Source organism: Equus quagga, chromosome 11 (assembly GCF_021613505.1).
Source record: "Equus quagga isolate Etosha38 chromosome 11, UCLA_HA_Equagga_1.0, whole genome shotgun sequence".
NCBI classification, from domain to species: domain Eukaryota; kingdom Metazoa; phylum Chordata; class Mammalia; order Perissodactyla; family Equidae; genus Equus; species Equus quagga.
The window spans coordinates 73,693,588-73,711,024 of NC_060277.1; the positions used below are offsets into that span (position 1 = coordinate 73,693,588).

General features: G+C 35.3%; 1 protein-coding gene across 2 annotated transcripts in view; it reads right to left on the reverse strand.

The window, feature by feature from the left end:
• Positions 1–17,437, reverse strand: part of TAOK1 (TAO kinase 1) — a 149,309-nt gene that overhangs the window by 75,352 nt on the left and 56,520 nt on the right. For both annotated transcript variants that reach the window (XM_046675834.1, XM_046675835.1), the window contains one exon: positions 9,239–9,460. In XM_046675834.1, coding sequence (XP_046531790.1) covers positions 9,239–9,370 — 132 coding nt within the window. In that variant the 5' untranslated portion in view covers positions 9,371–9,460. The remainder of the gene's footprint in view (positions 1–9,238; positions 9,461–17,437) is intronic.

Below are 17,437 nucleotides of genomic sequence, written 5' to 3' on the forward strand. Positions count from 1 at the left end.
GGGTAGACCAAAACACACAGGACGAGAAACAAAGGAAATGCAGGAAAACCAAAAATGAGAGACATAATGACAGCATTAAGCCCTCAGACATCAATAATCACCCTCAATGTAAACGGATTGAACTCTCCCAATAAAAAGACACAGAGTGGCAAGATGGATTAAAGAACAAGATCCAAAAATTTCTTGCCTCCAGGAAACACATCACAGCTCCAATGACAAATACAGGCTCAGAGTGAAGGGTTGGAAGATGATACTTCAAGCTGATGGCAAACAAAAGAAAGCAAGTGTCGCAATACTTATATTAGACAAAGTAGACTTCAAGATAAGGCAGGTAAAGAGAGATAAAGAGGGGCAATATATAATGATCAAAGAAATGATCATTTCTTCTCCATCAAGAAGAAATAACATTTATAAATACCTATGCACTCAACACAGGAGCACCAAAGTTCATAAAGCAACTATTAACAAACCTAAAAGATATTAAAAATAACACAATAATAGTAGGGGACCTCAACACCCCACACACATCATTGGACAGATCATCCAGACAGAAAATCAACAAGGAAACAGCGGAATCAAACGAAAAGCTAAACCAGTTGGACTTAAGAGACATATATAAAACACTCCATCCAAAAACAGCAGAATACACATTGTTCTCAAGTGCACACGAAACATTCTCCAGGAGAGACCATATGTTGGGAAACAAGGCAAGCCTCTAGAAATTAAAAAAAAATTGAAATAATAACAAGCATCTTCTCCAATCATAATGCTATAAAGCTAGAATTACAAGAAAAAAGCTGAGAAAGGGACAAAGATGAGGAGACTAAACAATATGCTATTGAACAAGCAACTGATCATTGAAGAAATTAAAGGAGAAATCAAAAAATATCTGGAGACAAATGAAAATGATAACATACCATACCAACTCATATGGGAGGCAGCAAAAGCTGTATTAAGAGGGAAATTCATTGCAATACAGGCACACCTTAACAAACAAGAAAAATCCCAAATAAACACTCTCAAACTACACCTAACTGAATTAGAAAAAGAAGAACAAACAAACCCCAAAGTTAGCAGAAGGCGATAAGTAATAAAAATCAGAGCAGAAATAAAAGCTATTGAAACAAAAAAGGCGGTAGAAAGGATCAATGAAACAAAGAGCTGGTTCTTTGAGAAGATAAATAAAAGTCACAAACCCCTAGCCAGACTTACAAAGACAAAAAGAGAGAAAGTTCAAATAAACAAAATCAGAAATGAAAGAGGACAAATAACAGACTCCATAGAAATACAACGAATTATAAGAGAATACTATGAAAAACTATATGCCAACAAAATGGATAACCTAGAGGAAATGGATAAATTCTTAGACTCTTACAAAGCTGAGTCAAGAAGAAACAGATGATCTGAACAGACCAATCACAAGGAAAGAGATTGAAACAGCAATCAAAAGCATCCTCAAAAATAAAACCCCAGGACCAGATGGCTTTCCTGGAGAATTCTACCAAACTTTCAAAGAGGATTTAATACCTATCCTTTTCAAAAAATTAGGGAGAATGGAATACTTCCTAACACATTCTACAAGGCCAACATCACTGATCCCAAAGCCTGACAAAGACAGCACGAAAAAGGAGAACTACAGGCCAATATCGCTGATGATCATACATGCAAAGATTCTCAACAAAATTTTGGCAAACTGAATTCAGCAACATATCAAAAGGATCATACATCACGATCAAGTGGGATTCATACCACAGACACAGGGATGGTTCAACATGCGCAAATCAATGAACGTGATACACCACATCAACAAATTGAGGAATAAAAACCACATGATCGTCTCAATAGATGCAGAGAAAGAATTTGACAAGATCCAACAGCCATTTATGATAAAAACTCTGAACAAAATGAGGATAGAAGGAAATTACCTCAACATAATAAAGGCCATATATGACAAACCCACAGCCAACATCATACTCAATGGGCAAAAATTGAGCACCATCCTGCTGAGAACAGGAACGAGACAAGGATGCCCATTATCAACACTCTTACTCAACATAGTCCTGGAGGTTTTTGGCGAGAGCAATAAGGCAAGAGAAAGGAATAAAACGAATCCAAATAGAGAGTGAAGAAGTGAAACTCTCGCTGTTTGCAGACGACATGATCTTACATATAGAAAACCCCAAAAAATCCATTGGAAAACTAATAGAAATAATTAACAACTACAGTAAAGTTGCAGGGTACTGAGTGAACTTACAAAAATCAGTTGCTTTTCTATACTCCAATAGCGAACTTACAGAAAGAGGATTCAAAAATATAGTTCTGTTTGCAATTGCAACTAAAAAAATTAAGTACCTAGGAATAAATTTAACCAAGGAGGTGAAGGACTTATACAAAGAAAACTATAACACATTACTGAGAGAAAGTGATAACGACTTAAAGAGATGAAAAGAGCTTCCTTGCTCATGGATTGGAGAATAAACATAGTTAAAATGTCCATACTACCAAAGTAATCTACAGATTCAATGCAATCCCTATCATAATCCCAATGACATTCTTCACGGAAATAGAGCAAAGAATACTAAAATTCACATGAGGCAATCAAAGACACCGAATTGCTAAGGTAATCCTGAGAAAAAAGAATAAAGCTGGAGGTATCACAATCCCTGACTTCAAAATGTACTACAAAGCCACAGTGACCAAAACGACATGGTACTGGTACAAAAACAGGCACACAGATCAATGGAACAGAACTGAGAGCCCAGAAATAAAACCACACATCTACGGTCAGCTACTCTTTGACAAAGGTGCCAAGAACATACAATAGAGAAAAGAGAGTCTCTTTAATAAATGGTGGTGGGAAAACTGGACAACCACACGCAAAAGAATGAAGGTAGACCACTATCTCACATCATACACAAAAACGAACTCAAAATGTATCAAAGACTTGAGGATACGTCCTGAAACTATAAAACTCCTGGAAGATAATATTGGCAGTACACTCTTGGACATCAAACTAAAAAGGATCTTTTCACATTCCATGTCCTCTCAGACAAGGAAAACAAAAGAAAAAATAAACAAGTGGGAATTCATCAGACTGAAGAGCTTCGGCAAGCAAAAGAAACTAGGATCAAAACACAGAGACAATCCACCAATATGGAGAAAATATGTGCAAATCATATGTCTGACAAGAGGTTAATCTCAATAATATATAAGGGATTCACACAAATGAACAATAAAAAAGCAAACAACCTGATCAAAAAGTGGGCAGAAGACATGAACAGACATTTTTCCAAAGAAGATATACAGATGGCTGATAAACACATGAAAAGATGTTCAACATCACTAATCATCATGGAAATGCAAATCAAAACTACACTAAGATACCACCTTACGCGTGTTAAAATGGCTATAATCACTAAGACTAAAAATAACAAATGTTGGAGATGGTGTGGAGAGAAGGGAACCCTCACATACTGCTGGTGGGAATGCAAACTGGTGCAACCACTACGGAAAACAGTACGGAGATTCCTCAAAAAACTAACAATAGACCTACCATATGACCCAGCTATCCCACTACTGGGTATCTACCCAAGCAATTTGAAATCAACAATCCAAAGTAACATATGCACCCCTATGTTCATTGCAGTACTATTCACAATAGCCAAGACATGGAAGCAACCCAAGTGCTATCGACTGATGACTGGATAAAGAAGATGTGATATATATATATACAATGGAATGCTACTCAGCCAGAGAAAAAGACAATTCATCCCATTTGCAGTAACATGGAAGGACCTAGAGGGAATTATGCTAAGCGAAATAAGCCAGTCTGAGAAAGACAAATACCAGGTGATTTCACTCATATGTGGAATATAAACAAGTACCGGGACAAAGAAAACAGTTCAGTGGTTACCAGGGGAAGGGGGGTGGGAGGGGCACTGGGGGTGAAGGGGAGTACTTATGTGGTGACAGTAAAGAAATAATGTACAACTGAAATCTCACATTGATGTAAACTATTATGAACTCAATAGAAAAAAAAATAGCATCCAGATAATGGAATGTTATTTGGCACTAAAAAGAAATGAGCTACCAAACCCCAAAAAGACATGGAGGAACCTTGAATGCACATTAAGTGAAAAGGCTACGATTCCAACTATATGACATTCTGGAAAAGGCAAAACTATGGAGACAAGAAGGAGCTGGGAATCCAAACTGCAAAACTGCAATTGTTTTGGGAAGAAAATAATTCTGCAAGCAGACACAAACAACACAGCATGATTCTTGTTCCTATCAACACACCTGGAGTAGAAGTAATAAGGCTACTGTCAGTTTTTGGCTATATGGATAATCTTCATGGAGGACATTTTGAGATCCATTTTAATCAAGTGCGAGTTCCTGCCTCCAATTTAACACTAGGTGAAGGTAGGGGATTTGAAATTGCCCAAGGCCACCTTGGACCTGGTGGAATCCACCACTGTATGAGAACAGTAGGTTTGGCAGAATGTACTTTGCAGATCATGTGTGAACAGGCAACTCAAAGGGTGGCCTTTGAGAAGAAACTGTATTCACATGAGGTGGTGGCTCACTGGATTGCTGAAAGCCCCATTGACATTGAGGAGATCCGCTTGTTGACCCTGAATGCAGCCCACAGCATTGACACTCTGGGCAGTGCTAGAGCTAAGAAGGAGATTGCAATGATTAAAGTGTCTGCCCCTCGTCTGCAAAATCACTGACCGGGCCATCCAAGACTGTGGAGGTGCAGGCGTTTCCCAGGATTACCCTCTGGCTAACATGTATGCCCTAACGCTAACTTTGCGCTTAACAGTTGGGCCTGATGAAGTCCACTTATCAGCAACCACAGCGATGGAGCGGCAGAACCAAGCCTTGAAGGCCAAGGTGTAGGGAGCAGACATGTCTCGCCTTTAGACAGATGTCATGGGCTCCAGCATTTGAATCTCATTCTAGTTTTGCAGCAGCTTGAGCACAGGATTAATTACTCACTTTTGGTAAAGATTTTGATCTTTTTTGATCATCTGTTTTGATGAGTGGGTTTTATAATTTCAAGGGTCACACACAGGTTTAAGTTAAATAAGAAATTATTTCATAATAACAGCATAGCTGTTATCATTCAGTCTAATTCCTAAGTTTTTAGCATTTATGTTTTAAACACTCAACTTGTAAAGAGATAATGAGCTAAACTGGAGAACTAAAGCATAGTATAAAAATATTTTCTTGTTTTGATTCTCAGGAATTTTCCATTTAGATAAGTATGCAAGGAATATTTAATCATTACTTCGTAAAAGATATAGTGAGGTCTCCTTTTTAACACTGGTTTCAGGGGTTGGTTTAACACTTTGCAGTAATGTTTGCACTGGAGAAAGGTGCATGACTGATTGGGTCATTTCAGAATTCCTATCATCATAAGCCTCTTCATAATTCAACAGAAGCACTTATACATAAAATCTGAATGCAGCTTAAAGTTTACTAGAAAACATGGCATATTATGAGGAAACAAAATTAGGAAAACTTTTAATTATTTATAATATGTTGATAAAAACAGTGAAGAGTTTAAGCTACAAGGAAGTGATTTTGTTTTGAGAAGAGATTAAAGACAGTCTGCTCTGAATGCCATCTTGTTAACAGCCTCACCCTAAGCAACACCTCTGTGGCTCTTACATCAGCGCTGTCCAATATAGGAGCCATTGGCTGCATGTGACTCTTGAGCACTTAAATTGTAGCTAGTGCAACTGGGGGATTGAATTTTTATTTTTTAAAATTTTAATTAATTTAAATATCGATTCTCAACTCAGTTACTGGAAAACTTTTAAGTATGCTTGGAATAACTTGGGTATGTGAATTTACTTTTTCAAATGTAAATTTTATGAAATCTAAATACAGAGCAAGTTTTTTGAATAAAATTTAGTATCTGAATTAAAAAATAGAGGAAGTGTAAAATCACACCAAATTTTGCAGAAATTTAGTATGAAAAAAGTAAAATATCTCATTAATACTTTTTAAGTATTGATTACATGTTGAAATGATAAAATCTGGATATATTGAATTAAATAAAATATATTAAAATTTAAAAAAAAATGACTGTCAACACCTAATGTTAGAGAGGATATGGAGCAAACAGAATTCTCATACACTGTTTATGGGAGTGTAAAATTTCTACTTCTTAACGAAAAAGTCTGGCAATTAGTCATAAAACTAAACACACATCTGCCCTAAGATCCAACAATTCCATCCTAGGTATTTACTTAAGAGAAATGAAAAATTCAGTCCACAAAAAGACTTGTAAATCAAAAGATTTTAAATCAAAAAAGGTTACAAGAGACAAAGAAGGACATTATATATTAATAAAGGTTCAATACAGCAAGAAGTTATAACAATTATAACTTTTATGCACCTAATGATACATCATTAAAATATATGAAGCAAAAACTGACAGAATTGAAGGGAGATATAGACCATTCTACAATAATAATCGGAGACTTCAATACCCCACTCATAATAATGGAGACAACAACCAGACGGGGATAAGTAAGGAAATACAAGACTTAAAACAACAAACCAATTAGATCTAATAGACATACATAGAACATTCTACCCAACAAGAGAATACACATTGTTTTCAATGCACATGGGACATTTTCCAGGATAGAGCATATGTTAAGCCACAAATCAAGTATCAACAGATTTTAAAAGATAGATATCATACAAAGAATCTTCTCTGACAAAATGAGATGAAGTTAGAAATTATTAACAAAAAAGGAAAACTGGAAAATTCACAAAATTGTGGAAATTAAACAACACACTCTTAAACAACCAACGAATCAAAGAAGAAACCACAAAGATAATTAGAAATACTTACAGATGAATGAAAACAAAAATACAATATATCAAAACTTATGGGACCAAGTGAAAGTAGTGCTCAGGAGGAAACTTATAGCTATACTTACATTAAAAAACAAGAAAGATCTCAAATTAACAACCTAAATTTACAACTTAAGGAATTAGGGAAAAAAAGAACAAACTAAGTAAGCCTAAAGCTAGCAGAAGGAAGGAAATAGTCATGTGTTGCTTAACAATGGGGATATGTTCTGAGAAACGTGTCAATAGGCGATCTCATCACTGTGCAAACATCAAAGAGTGTACTTACACAAACCTAGATGGTATAATCTACTACACACCTGGGCTATATGGTACTAATCTCATGGGACCACCATTGTATATACAGTCCACCATTTACCAAAAAGTCATCATACAGCACATGACTGTACCATCAAACACGATCTACAGATTTAAACAACCCCTATGAAAATTCCAATGGCTTTTTTTTTGCAGAAATGGAAAAGCCAATCCTCAAATTCATATGGAATCACAAGGGGCTAGAAACAGCCTAAACTATCCTTAAAAAGAGTAAGGAAGTTATTCCTGATCTCTAACTTACTACAAAACTACAGTAATCAACAGCATAGTCCAGCGTAAAGATGGATATATAGGCAAATGGAATAGAACTGAGAGTTCAGAAATAAATGTATACGATATGGCCAACTGATCTGACAAGGATGTCAAGACAATTCAATGGGGAAAGAATAGTCTCTTCAACAGATGGTACTGAGACAACTGGATTTCCACACGCAAAAGAATGAAGTTGGACCTCTACCTCACAACACACACAAAAATTAACTCAAAACGGATCAATGACCTAACCTAAGAGCCAAGACCATAAAACTCTTAAGAGAAAACATACAGATAAATCTTCATGACCTTGGATGCGGCAATGGATTTTTAGACATGACATCAAAAGTACGAGCAACAAAAGAAAAAATAAATTGGACCTCATTCAAATGTAAAACTTTTGTACATCAAAGGACATCATCAAGAAAGTGAAAGACAAACTAGAGGAGAAAATATCTGCAAATCACATATCTGATAAGAATTTAATATTCAGAATAAAGAACCATTACAACTCAACAACAAAGAGACAACCCAAATTTTAAACTGGGCAAAGGACTTGAATAGACATTTCTCCAAATAAGGCATACAAATGGTCAGGTCAATAAGCATATGAACAGATGCTCAACATTATTATAAAGTCATTAGGGAAATGCAAATCAAAATCAGAAGATACCACTTCACACCTAGTAGGATGACTACAATCAAAATAACAGGCATCGGCAAGGATGTGGAGTAACTGGAACTCTAGTACATTACTGGTGGGAACAGAAATGGTGCAGCCACTATAGTGCAGTTTGGCAGATCCTCAAAAAGTGAAACATAGAATTACCATGTGGTCCAGTATTTTCACTCCTAGGTACATACTCAAATTTGAAAACGGACTCAAACAGATACTTGTATGCCAATGTTCATTGTAGCATTTATTCACAATAGCCAAAAAGGGAACACAATCTAAAGTCCAACAATAGACGAATGGATAAACAAATCATGGTATATACATACAATGAAATATTATTCAGCTATAAAAAGGAATGAAGTACTTTATGCGACAACATGGATGACCTGCAAAGTGATTATGCTTTACATTGTACTAAGTGATATAAGCTACACATGAAAGTACAAATATTGTATGACTCGATTTATATAAAATATCCAGAACAGACAAATTCATAGAGATAACAAATAGGTAAGAGGTTACCAGGAGCTGGGTGGGGAGGGAAATGAGGTATTGCTAATGGATACAGAGTTTCAGTTGGGGTGATAAAAAAGTTTTGAAGACAGATAGTGGCAATAGCTGTACAACATGGAGAGTGTAATTAATGCCACAAACTGTACACTTAAAAAAAGTTAAAATGGCAAATTTGACGATTTTTTTTAGCATAAAATACACACAAGAGGAAAAGACTTTGGTACCTACCCAAATAATAATCTTAGATTCTACAACACTAAAACTGACTCTGTATGGGTCTTTACAGAAGTCAGTGTTCTGCAATATTTACTCCCATATCAATACAAGTCATAAGACTTCTAAAAACAGTTTGCTGAAAATTCTAAACATGTAAGTTAAAGTAAAATAATATTCTTTCCCATGTTTTCAACAATCCAAGCAGCTCAACAAATAAAACTATCTACTTTCATACTATAATACTCAAACCTATGCAAGTGACTATAAAATGGAATATGGCCCATATTTGTTTATATGATTGTTTTTCACTCTGCCAGTACTGGATATTAAGTAAATGCTGGTCACTGACATTAAGCCTTTAACACTTACAAAATACACTGCTCCAAAGCTTCCATGGCCAATTTCTCTGAGATCTGTGAAGAGCTTCTCTGGATCTTCTTTGAAGAAGAGCTCTGCAATTTCAGGGTCCTTCAGGCTGCCCGCTCGGTTAGTTGATGGCATCCTGCTGGGCAATCAGCTCTCTGATTCTAATTTTGTACTGCTATCCCAATCCTTGGTTCATCTGTATGAATGAAGCCACGTTGGCATAAACTATTGTAGAGAAATAAGAAAAGAAAAAAAGTCAGGAAAAGCAAAAGCTGCTAAGAACAATTAGTATAAGACCATTTGCTGTCAGCATATACAAAATTACCTCAGGCCTAGAATTTCACTGAGAAGGAAGTGAGGTCTACTAGCACAGTAGTTCCTAAACCTGGCTCATCATCACAATCACATGTGGTGCTTAAAACAAGAAAATGCCTACTATACATAGTATAGAAGTATATACTTACACACAGATTTTTAAAAACTAAATAAATCTTTATATCTTGGAAGGCTTTCTGTATCAGTGCTTAAAGATTTATCTAATCCTGATGCAGTGAGTCCACCAGCAGAAGAGATGATAATATACACAGACAATTAACATCACGCACAACTCAAGATGTACCCACAGTATGTTTCTAAGAGGAAAATTTCCGTCTATTAATGACCTTCAAATATAAGAAAATACACAAAAGATTTAATTCATAAGCATTCTTTTCCTTTCAGATACCACATGCCAGTGTTTAGTCAACTCTAACACAGACATTCCAAAGAAAACCACAATGGGAGAAAGTAATGAATTTAATGCAGACAACTTCTTCCCCCATAAACCTGATTCACATTAAAATATAGCCTTTCTCAAATCCGCTTCATTAGATAAGTAGATACTACAGATAAGCAGTAAATTCCCTGGTGTTTCTGCTATTAGTTCCTTTATATCAGATTACCTGATTTTAAAAATGGCTGTCATAATTGAGAAATTTCAGAACCTGGGTTCTGGCATGACACTGCCTGGATATGAATCCTAGCAACATTATTTACAAGCTATGCTTGGGTAGCCTCATTTTCCTAATCTGTAAAATGAAAATAATAACCTAACTTACAGAGTAGTTGTAAGGGTTAAATGAGTTAATAAACGTAAGCATAGACTAGTACTCAGGCATAGTAAGAACTACATTAAATGTTAGCTGTTTTAACCTGCTTAAATTCACCAATTAAAAAAATAATAAACAGAAAAACCACTCCAAAATTGATTTCATTAGACTCCTGAGAGAAAAATAAAGCTCTATCCAATCCTCCCCATACTCTTTATATAACTTTTAAGCAGGTAACTACCTACCTGTCTCATTTTTAGTCAAGTCAACTGAACCAATTTTAATTCTTGCTAGAAAACTTCTTTGTAACTATGTAAAACATATTTACATGTCTTTTGTACCTCTCTAAATTTACACTACATTGCAATAAAAACCCTTAAATTGTTAATCTGTATTCCATTTCTAACATACTTTTAACGCTGCCCCATATACTTTTACCAATTTCCCTGCTCTGGAAGTTCCCTGGAACAAAGTGGTTCAATTACAGTTCTTCCAAGAATATGTGATCACAGGAAAGTCACAACTTCTCACTACTAAAATGAAGAGCTTGAACTAAATTCCATACAAAGCGTTACTATTCAACTAATCTACTTATTAAAAAATCTTCAGTGTTACCTGAAAACTTAAGAATTTTGAATGATCAAGTTACAATGACCCTTATTATAAGAATTATTTTACGTTAAAATTTTCTAATCAGTTCCATGATTTGCATCTTCTTTCTTACCTGCCTAACAAATTCCCACTCAAAATCTTTCAAGATTTAGATTAAACGTAATAATGTTTATAAAGTTTTAACTCTAGTAGGAAGAGCTAGTCACTCTTTCTTCATGCTCCAAAACATCCTGAAGCATTTACTATAGTATACTGCAATTATTTCTCTCTCTGCTAAACAGGTAGGCACAATGCATCTCACTCATCTTTATATTAGTTCTCTATATCCTACACCCTATCTCTTACAGTTAATATTACATAAACATTTGTTGAACTAAAAGAATACACTAGGGGGCCGACCCCATGGCTGAGTGCTTAAGTTCACGTGCTCTGCTTCGGCGGTCCAGGATTTCATCAGTTCGAATCCTGGGCACGGACATGGCACTGCTCATCAGGCCATGCTGAGGTAGCATCCTAAATGCCACAACTAGAAGGACTCACAACTAAAAATATACAACTATGCACTGGGGGGCTTTGGGGAGAAAAAGGAAAAAAAAAAAACCTTTAAAAGAATACACTTAATTCTTCTCTCCATACCACCCCTAAAAATGATTTTACTTCCACAAATATATATTGAACAAATAGTATACAAGACTATATTATGCACAATATTAAAGTTGACAGTAGAGAAATGAAGTAAATTCATAATCACAGCACCCTCCAGAAAATCAGAGAAACAAGAAATGGGGGAATTGGAACATTTGCTCTACCAAATACCAAAATATAACACAAAACCATTGCCATCACTAGAATACTAAAAATAGGACAAGTAAATCAACAATCTAAAAGTACAGAAACAAATCCATGTATGTGTATCTTGGAATTTAGTATAGAATTAAAGAAGAAGAAATAAATGTTAAGAAAACTGAGAACCCATTTGGAAAAAATTACAAAAATTATATCCCTATCACATATCTTATATAAACATTACTGCTAAGTGCCTTAAAGAGACATCTCAAATCAAAGAGGATAAAGTGGATTTGATAAAAATAAGTGTTAGAAGATGCTAATAGCTATTTGGAAAAAAATAAAACAACACCTGTTCCTCAAACTGAACATCAGAATTATATATGGGTCAGAAATACAAATATAAAAAATGAAACTATACAAGTACTAGAAGGATATGTGAGTAAGTTCCTCTGTAATCAAGAAGTAAAGAAACTTTCTTAACTATGATCCAAATCCAAAATAATAAAGAAAAAGATTGATATATTTAACAATATAAAAAAGAAAACTTGGGGGGCTGGCCCGGTGGTGCAGCAGTTAAGTTGGCACATTCTGCTTTGACGACCCAGGGTTCACTGGTTTGGATCCCAGGTGCGGACATGGCACCACTTGGCAAGCCATGCTGTGGTAGGTGTCCCATATATAAAGTACAGGAAGATGGGCACGGATGTTAGCTCAGGGCCAGTCTTCCTCAGCAAAAAGAGGAGGATTGTCAGCAGATGTTAGCTCAGGACTAATCTTCCTCACAAAAAAAAAAAAAAGCAAACTTGGGAGGAGGGGCCATGGAAAAAGACATTTCAAACAAAAAGATAGATGATAGGCTTGGGAAAAATGTTTGAAACTTATGTTTACAAAGGGTTAATATCCCTACTATGTAGAGTTGCAAAAAAAAAACAAAACAAAAAAGACAACCTGATATCCTTAATATATAAAGAGTTTCTAAAAACAGCAAAGAAATAAACAACTCAGCAGAGATATGGGTAGTTCACAGAAAAAAAAAAGAGGAACAACCATTAGATATATGAAAATATGTTCAACATCACACAAAGTGAGAAATACAAATTAAAACTATACTAAGATTTCATTTTGTACCTATCAGAATGGCAAAGTCACTACATGCTGATTATGGGATGTAAGGGAAATATATACTTTCATACATTAGTAGTGGTAATGCAAAAACAGTACAAACCCTATGAAGAAAAATCTAGCAAGTTCATTTAAGCACTTACCATTTCACACAAACCTCCCATTCAAAGGAATCCATACAAAAGATACTTACAAAGGGAGGAACTGAAACTCATTACATTGCTGATGGGAGTGTAAAATGGTACAACCATTTTGGCAAACTGTTTAACACATGCTTATCAAGCTAAATAAAGATTTACTCTATGATGGAGCAGCTCCTTAACTAGTTATCATTTACTCAAAAGGAATGAAAACACAGGCATGCAAAAAGACTTGTACACAGCAGCTTTATTCATAATAAGCACAAACTGCAAATATAAAATATCTATCAACAAACAAATGTATAATAAAATTGTGGTATAGTCACACAATGAAATACTATTCACAGCAATAAAAAGGAATAAACTACTGATACATGCACCAACATGGCTGAATATCAAAAGCATTATGCTCAGCAAAAGAGGCCAGGAACAAAAGAATGCATACTGTGTGATTCCCCTAGTAAATTCTCAAGTAGGCAAAACTAGTCTAAAGTGGTAGATCCACAGTTGCCTGGGGCCGGTAGTGGGAAGAAATGGGTAACTGACTACAAAAGGGCCCACAGTAACTTTTTGAGGTGATAGAATGCTCTGTATCTTTGATTGGGGTAGTGAACTACACAAGTGTATACACTTGTCAAAACTCAACTGTAGACTTAAAATGGATGTATTTCACTGTATGTAAATTATCTCTCAACTAGCAACTTTAAAAAATTAAATAAATGGCTTAAAATCTAAGTGATAGATATATAGAGTACAAATTTATGAATATGGTATGGAAGGATATGTATTGAAATGTTAATATTTTCTCTCATAAAGTAAGCAGGGCTGTGAAGAACATTACTTGTTAGCCTAGACATCTGTATTATCTGAATTTTTATATCAACCACATTTATAATTCTAAGAAATTTTACTTTTACTTTAAATTTGAGAAAAATAAAATAGAATATTTTTTAAAAGAATACAGACTCTTACAAGGGAAAACATCAAAAAGGCTATTAACGTTTTTTTAAACTCACAAAAGACTAATGCATTTAAAAATTTTGTATGTCAAAAAAATTAAGTCAAACACAAAAACTGAAATATCCAGAGCAAACACAATTAAGAGTTAATACTTGTTAAATATACAGATATGATTCAAATCACTCAGACGGTAGCCAATCCATCAACATATAAATGACCAAAGGACATATATCAACATTTCATAAATAGGTAATAACAACTGGGGAAAGAAGTCAAAACTTGAAGAATAAAGGATATGGCCATGAGTTTTCTGACTCCATTTTCCACCTTTATCTCCAGGCTTTGACTTAAGAGCAGCCTGAGTTGCAGAACGATGTTGAAGGTGCTGACAAGGAAACCCTTAAAGAAATCTCCTGTCTATCCAAAGGACCAGGAAAAGGGGACCCTGCGATCTAGAGATTGTGGTAGAAAAATGCCTTTTTTTCCCCGTTTCTTTTGTCTCTTCTCAGCCATAGAACTGCCCGGCCCCAGCAACAGAAAACCTCGTGAGAAAAACCTCTCTCTCTTGTCAGAAAAACTAGGAAACAGGGCCCCTGTAGTCCAAAAAGTATGAGGGGAATTCTCATTATTTTTTTCCCTCCTTTCTCTTCTTCCACTACTTTACCTAAGGGGAACCCTAGTTATGAGGAACTGTAAAATGCAGAGGTCTAAAAGCTCTGAGAGAAACCTGTCTTTCTAGTAAAAGGCACTGTGAAAAGGCCACTGGAAACTGAAGAGTATGGGGGAAATCATGGAGAGGGGAGAGCTGGAAAAGCAATCCCCTTATTCTGTGTATAAACCGATACAAATACTGGTTTGTGCTTGTATAAAACAGACTCAAAAAAGTGTAGCAAAGGCTACACTAAAGAGAACTAATCTATGATATAAACCACTGCCCAAGTCCCATACTATCACTGGGAGGCACATGGCAGGGCAAACTCAAAGAGCACAGCGAAGATTTTGAAAATAGAACTGGTATTAGAACCACCACCCACAGAAAGTGAGAAAGAACGTACCATCTAAACTAGCTGGTGTCTGCTAAAACAAATCAACATTCTCCAAAGGATATTAACAGGACCCAGAAATGACAACATTATATTCAAAATGTCCAAGATAAAATCCAAAATTACTCCACATGCAAAAACAAATAAACACACACACACACACACACACACACAACTGGAAAATGTAACAAATTATCAAAAGAAAAGAGGACCAAGAGATGCCTACTTTGAGGTGACTACTTTGGAATTATCACATAAAGACTTAAAGCAGCTATTATAACCATAATAAATGAGGTAATGGTTAACACTCTTGAAATAATTGGAAAGACAAATTCTTAGCAGAGAAATAGCAACTATAAAAAAGAACCAAATGGAGAATTTAGAACTGAAAAATACAGTATCAGAAATTTAAAAAATCAGTGCATGGGCTCAACTACAGAACAGAAACGACAGAAGAGTCAGTAAACTTAAAGATAGAGCAATAGAAATTATCTAAACTGAAGAATAGAGAGGAAAAAAAGATTGAAAAAAATTAACAGAGCCTTAGTGACTTGTGGAACAATGTCAAATTGTCTAAGTTTCACATCATTGGTGTTGTTTATAAGGAGAGAAAAAAGTAATTGGTAGAGAAAAAAAATGTTTTAGTAATGCAGAAAACTTCCCATATTTGACAAAAGACATAAAATCAGAGATTCAAGAAACTCAGCAAACCCCAAATAGGACAAATTCAAAGAAAATTAGGTCTAGATACATCATAATCAAAAAGCTAAAAAGCAAAGATAAACTAAAATTTGAATTACCACAGATTTCTCATAAAAAACAATGGAGTCTACAGAAAGTGGAATAATATCATCTTCTTTTTTTTTTAAGATTGGCACCTCAGCTAACATCTGTTGCCAATCTCTTTCTCCTTCTTCTTCTTCTTCCCACAGCCCCCAGTACATAGTTGTATATTGTAGTTGTGAGTGCCCTTGGTTGTGCTATGTGGGATGCCACCTCAGCCATGGCCTGACAAGTGGCACCATGTCCACACCCAGGATCCAAACTGGTGAAACCCTGGGCCACCGAACACCCGAACTTAACCACTTGGCCACAGGGCAGCCCCAGAATAATATCTTTAAGGTGATGAAAGGAAAGAACTGCCAACCCAGATTAGGATCCTTTATCTAGCAAAAGTCTTGTTCAGGAATGAAAGCAAAAAAAGAGAGATTCTTAGATAAAGGAAAACTAAGATAATCTGGTTGCCAGCAGACCTGCTCCAAAAGAAATGCAAAATATTGAAAGACAGCTGAAGTGGCTATATTAATGTCAGACAAAACAGACTTCAGAGGCAGGAAAATCATAAGGGATAAAGAGGGACATTACATAATGATATGATTCCATTTATCAAATCCGTAATTTGTATTCACCTGACAAAAGAGCTTCAAAGTACATGAAGCAAAGATTGATAGAAGTGAAAAATGAACTAAGATAAGCCTCTAATTATACTGGGGAACTCCCAACACTTCTCTCAGAAATTTAAAGAAATAGTCGTCTAGGGGCTGGCTCTGTGGCTGAGTGGTTAAGTTCGTGGGCTCTGTTTCAGTGGCCCAGGTTTCACCATTTTGGATCCTGGGCATGGATGTGGCACCACTCATCAACCCATGCTGAGGTGGCATCCCACATAGCACAACCAGAGGCACTCACAACTAGAATACACAGCTATGTACTGGGGGGCATTAGGGAGAAGAAGAAGAAAAAAAAGATTGGCAACAGTTGTTAGCTCAGGTACCAATCTTGAAAAAATAATAATAAAACATTAAAAAAATAAAGAAAAAGTAGCCTAAAGATATATAGAACATCACTATCAACCAACCAGACCTAATGATATTACTAGAATACTCTGTCTTACAACAGAATATACATTCTTTTCAAGTGCACATATGATATTCACACTAAGATCATTTTGGGCGGTAAAACAACCCATAATAACTATAACAAATTTCAATTCATACAAAATATGTTATCTGACAATTTAATTAAAACTTAAAATCAGTAAGAGAAAATTAACTTTAAAAAAAGAAGCCACAAAATTTAGAAATTAATAATACGCTTTTAAGTAAACCTGGGTCAATAAAGAAGTTTCAAGGAAAATTAGAAAAGAACATGAATCTAGTGAAAATAAAAATATAATATAAAATTTGTAGGATACAGCTAATGCAGTGCTTATATGGACATTTAAAGCACTAAATGCTGTATCAGGGAAAAAAAGAAAGATTCCAAATCAATAATCTAAGCTTCCATCTTAAGAACGTAGAAAGAGAAAAGCAAATAAAATAAAAAATAAATATAAACAAGCAAATACTAAAGAGCAGAGTAGAAATCAAGGAAATTAGAAAACAAAAAGCCAGGGCTGGCTCCGTGGCTGAGTGGTTAAGTTCACGTGCTCCGCTGTGGCAGCCCAGGGTT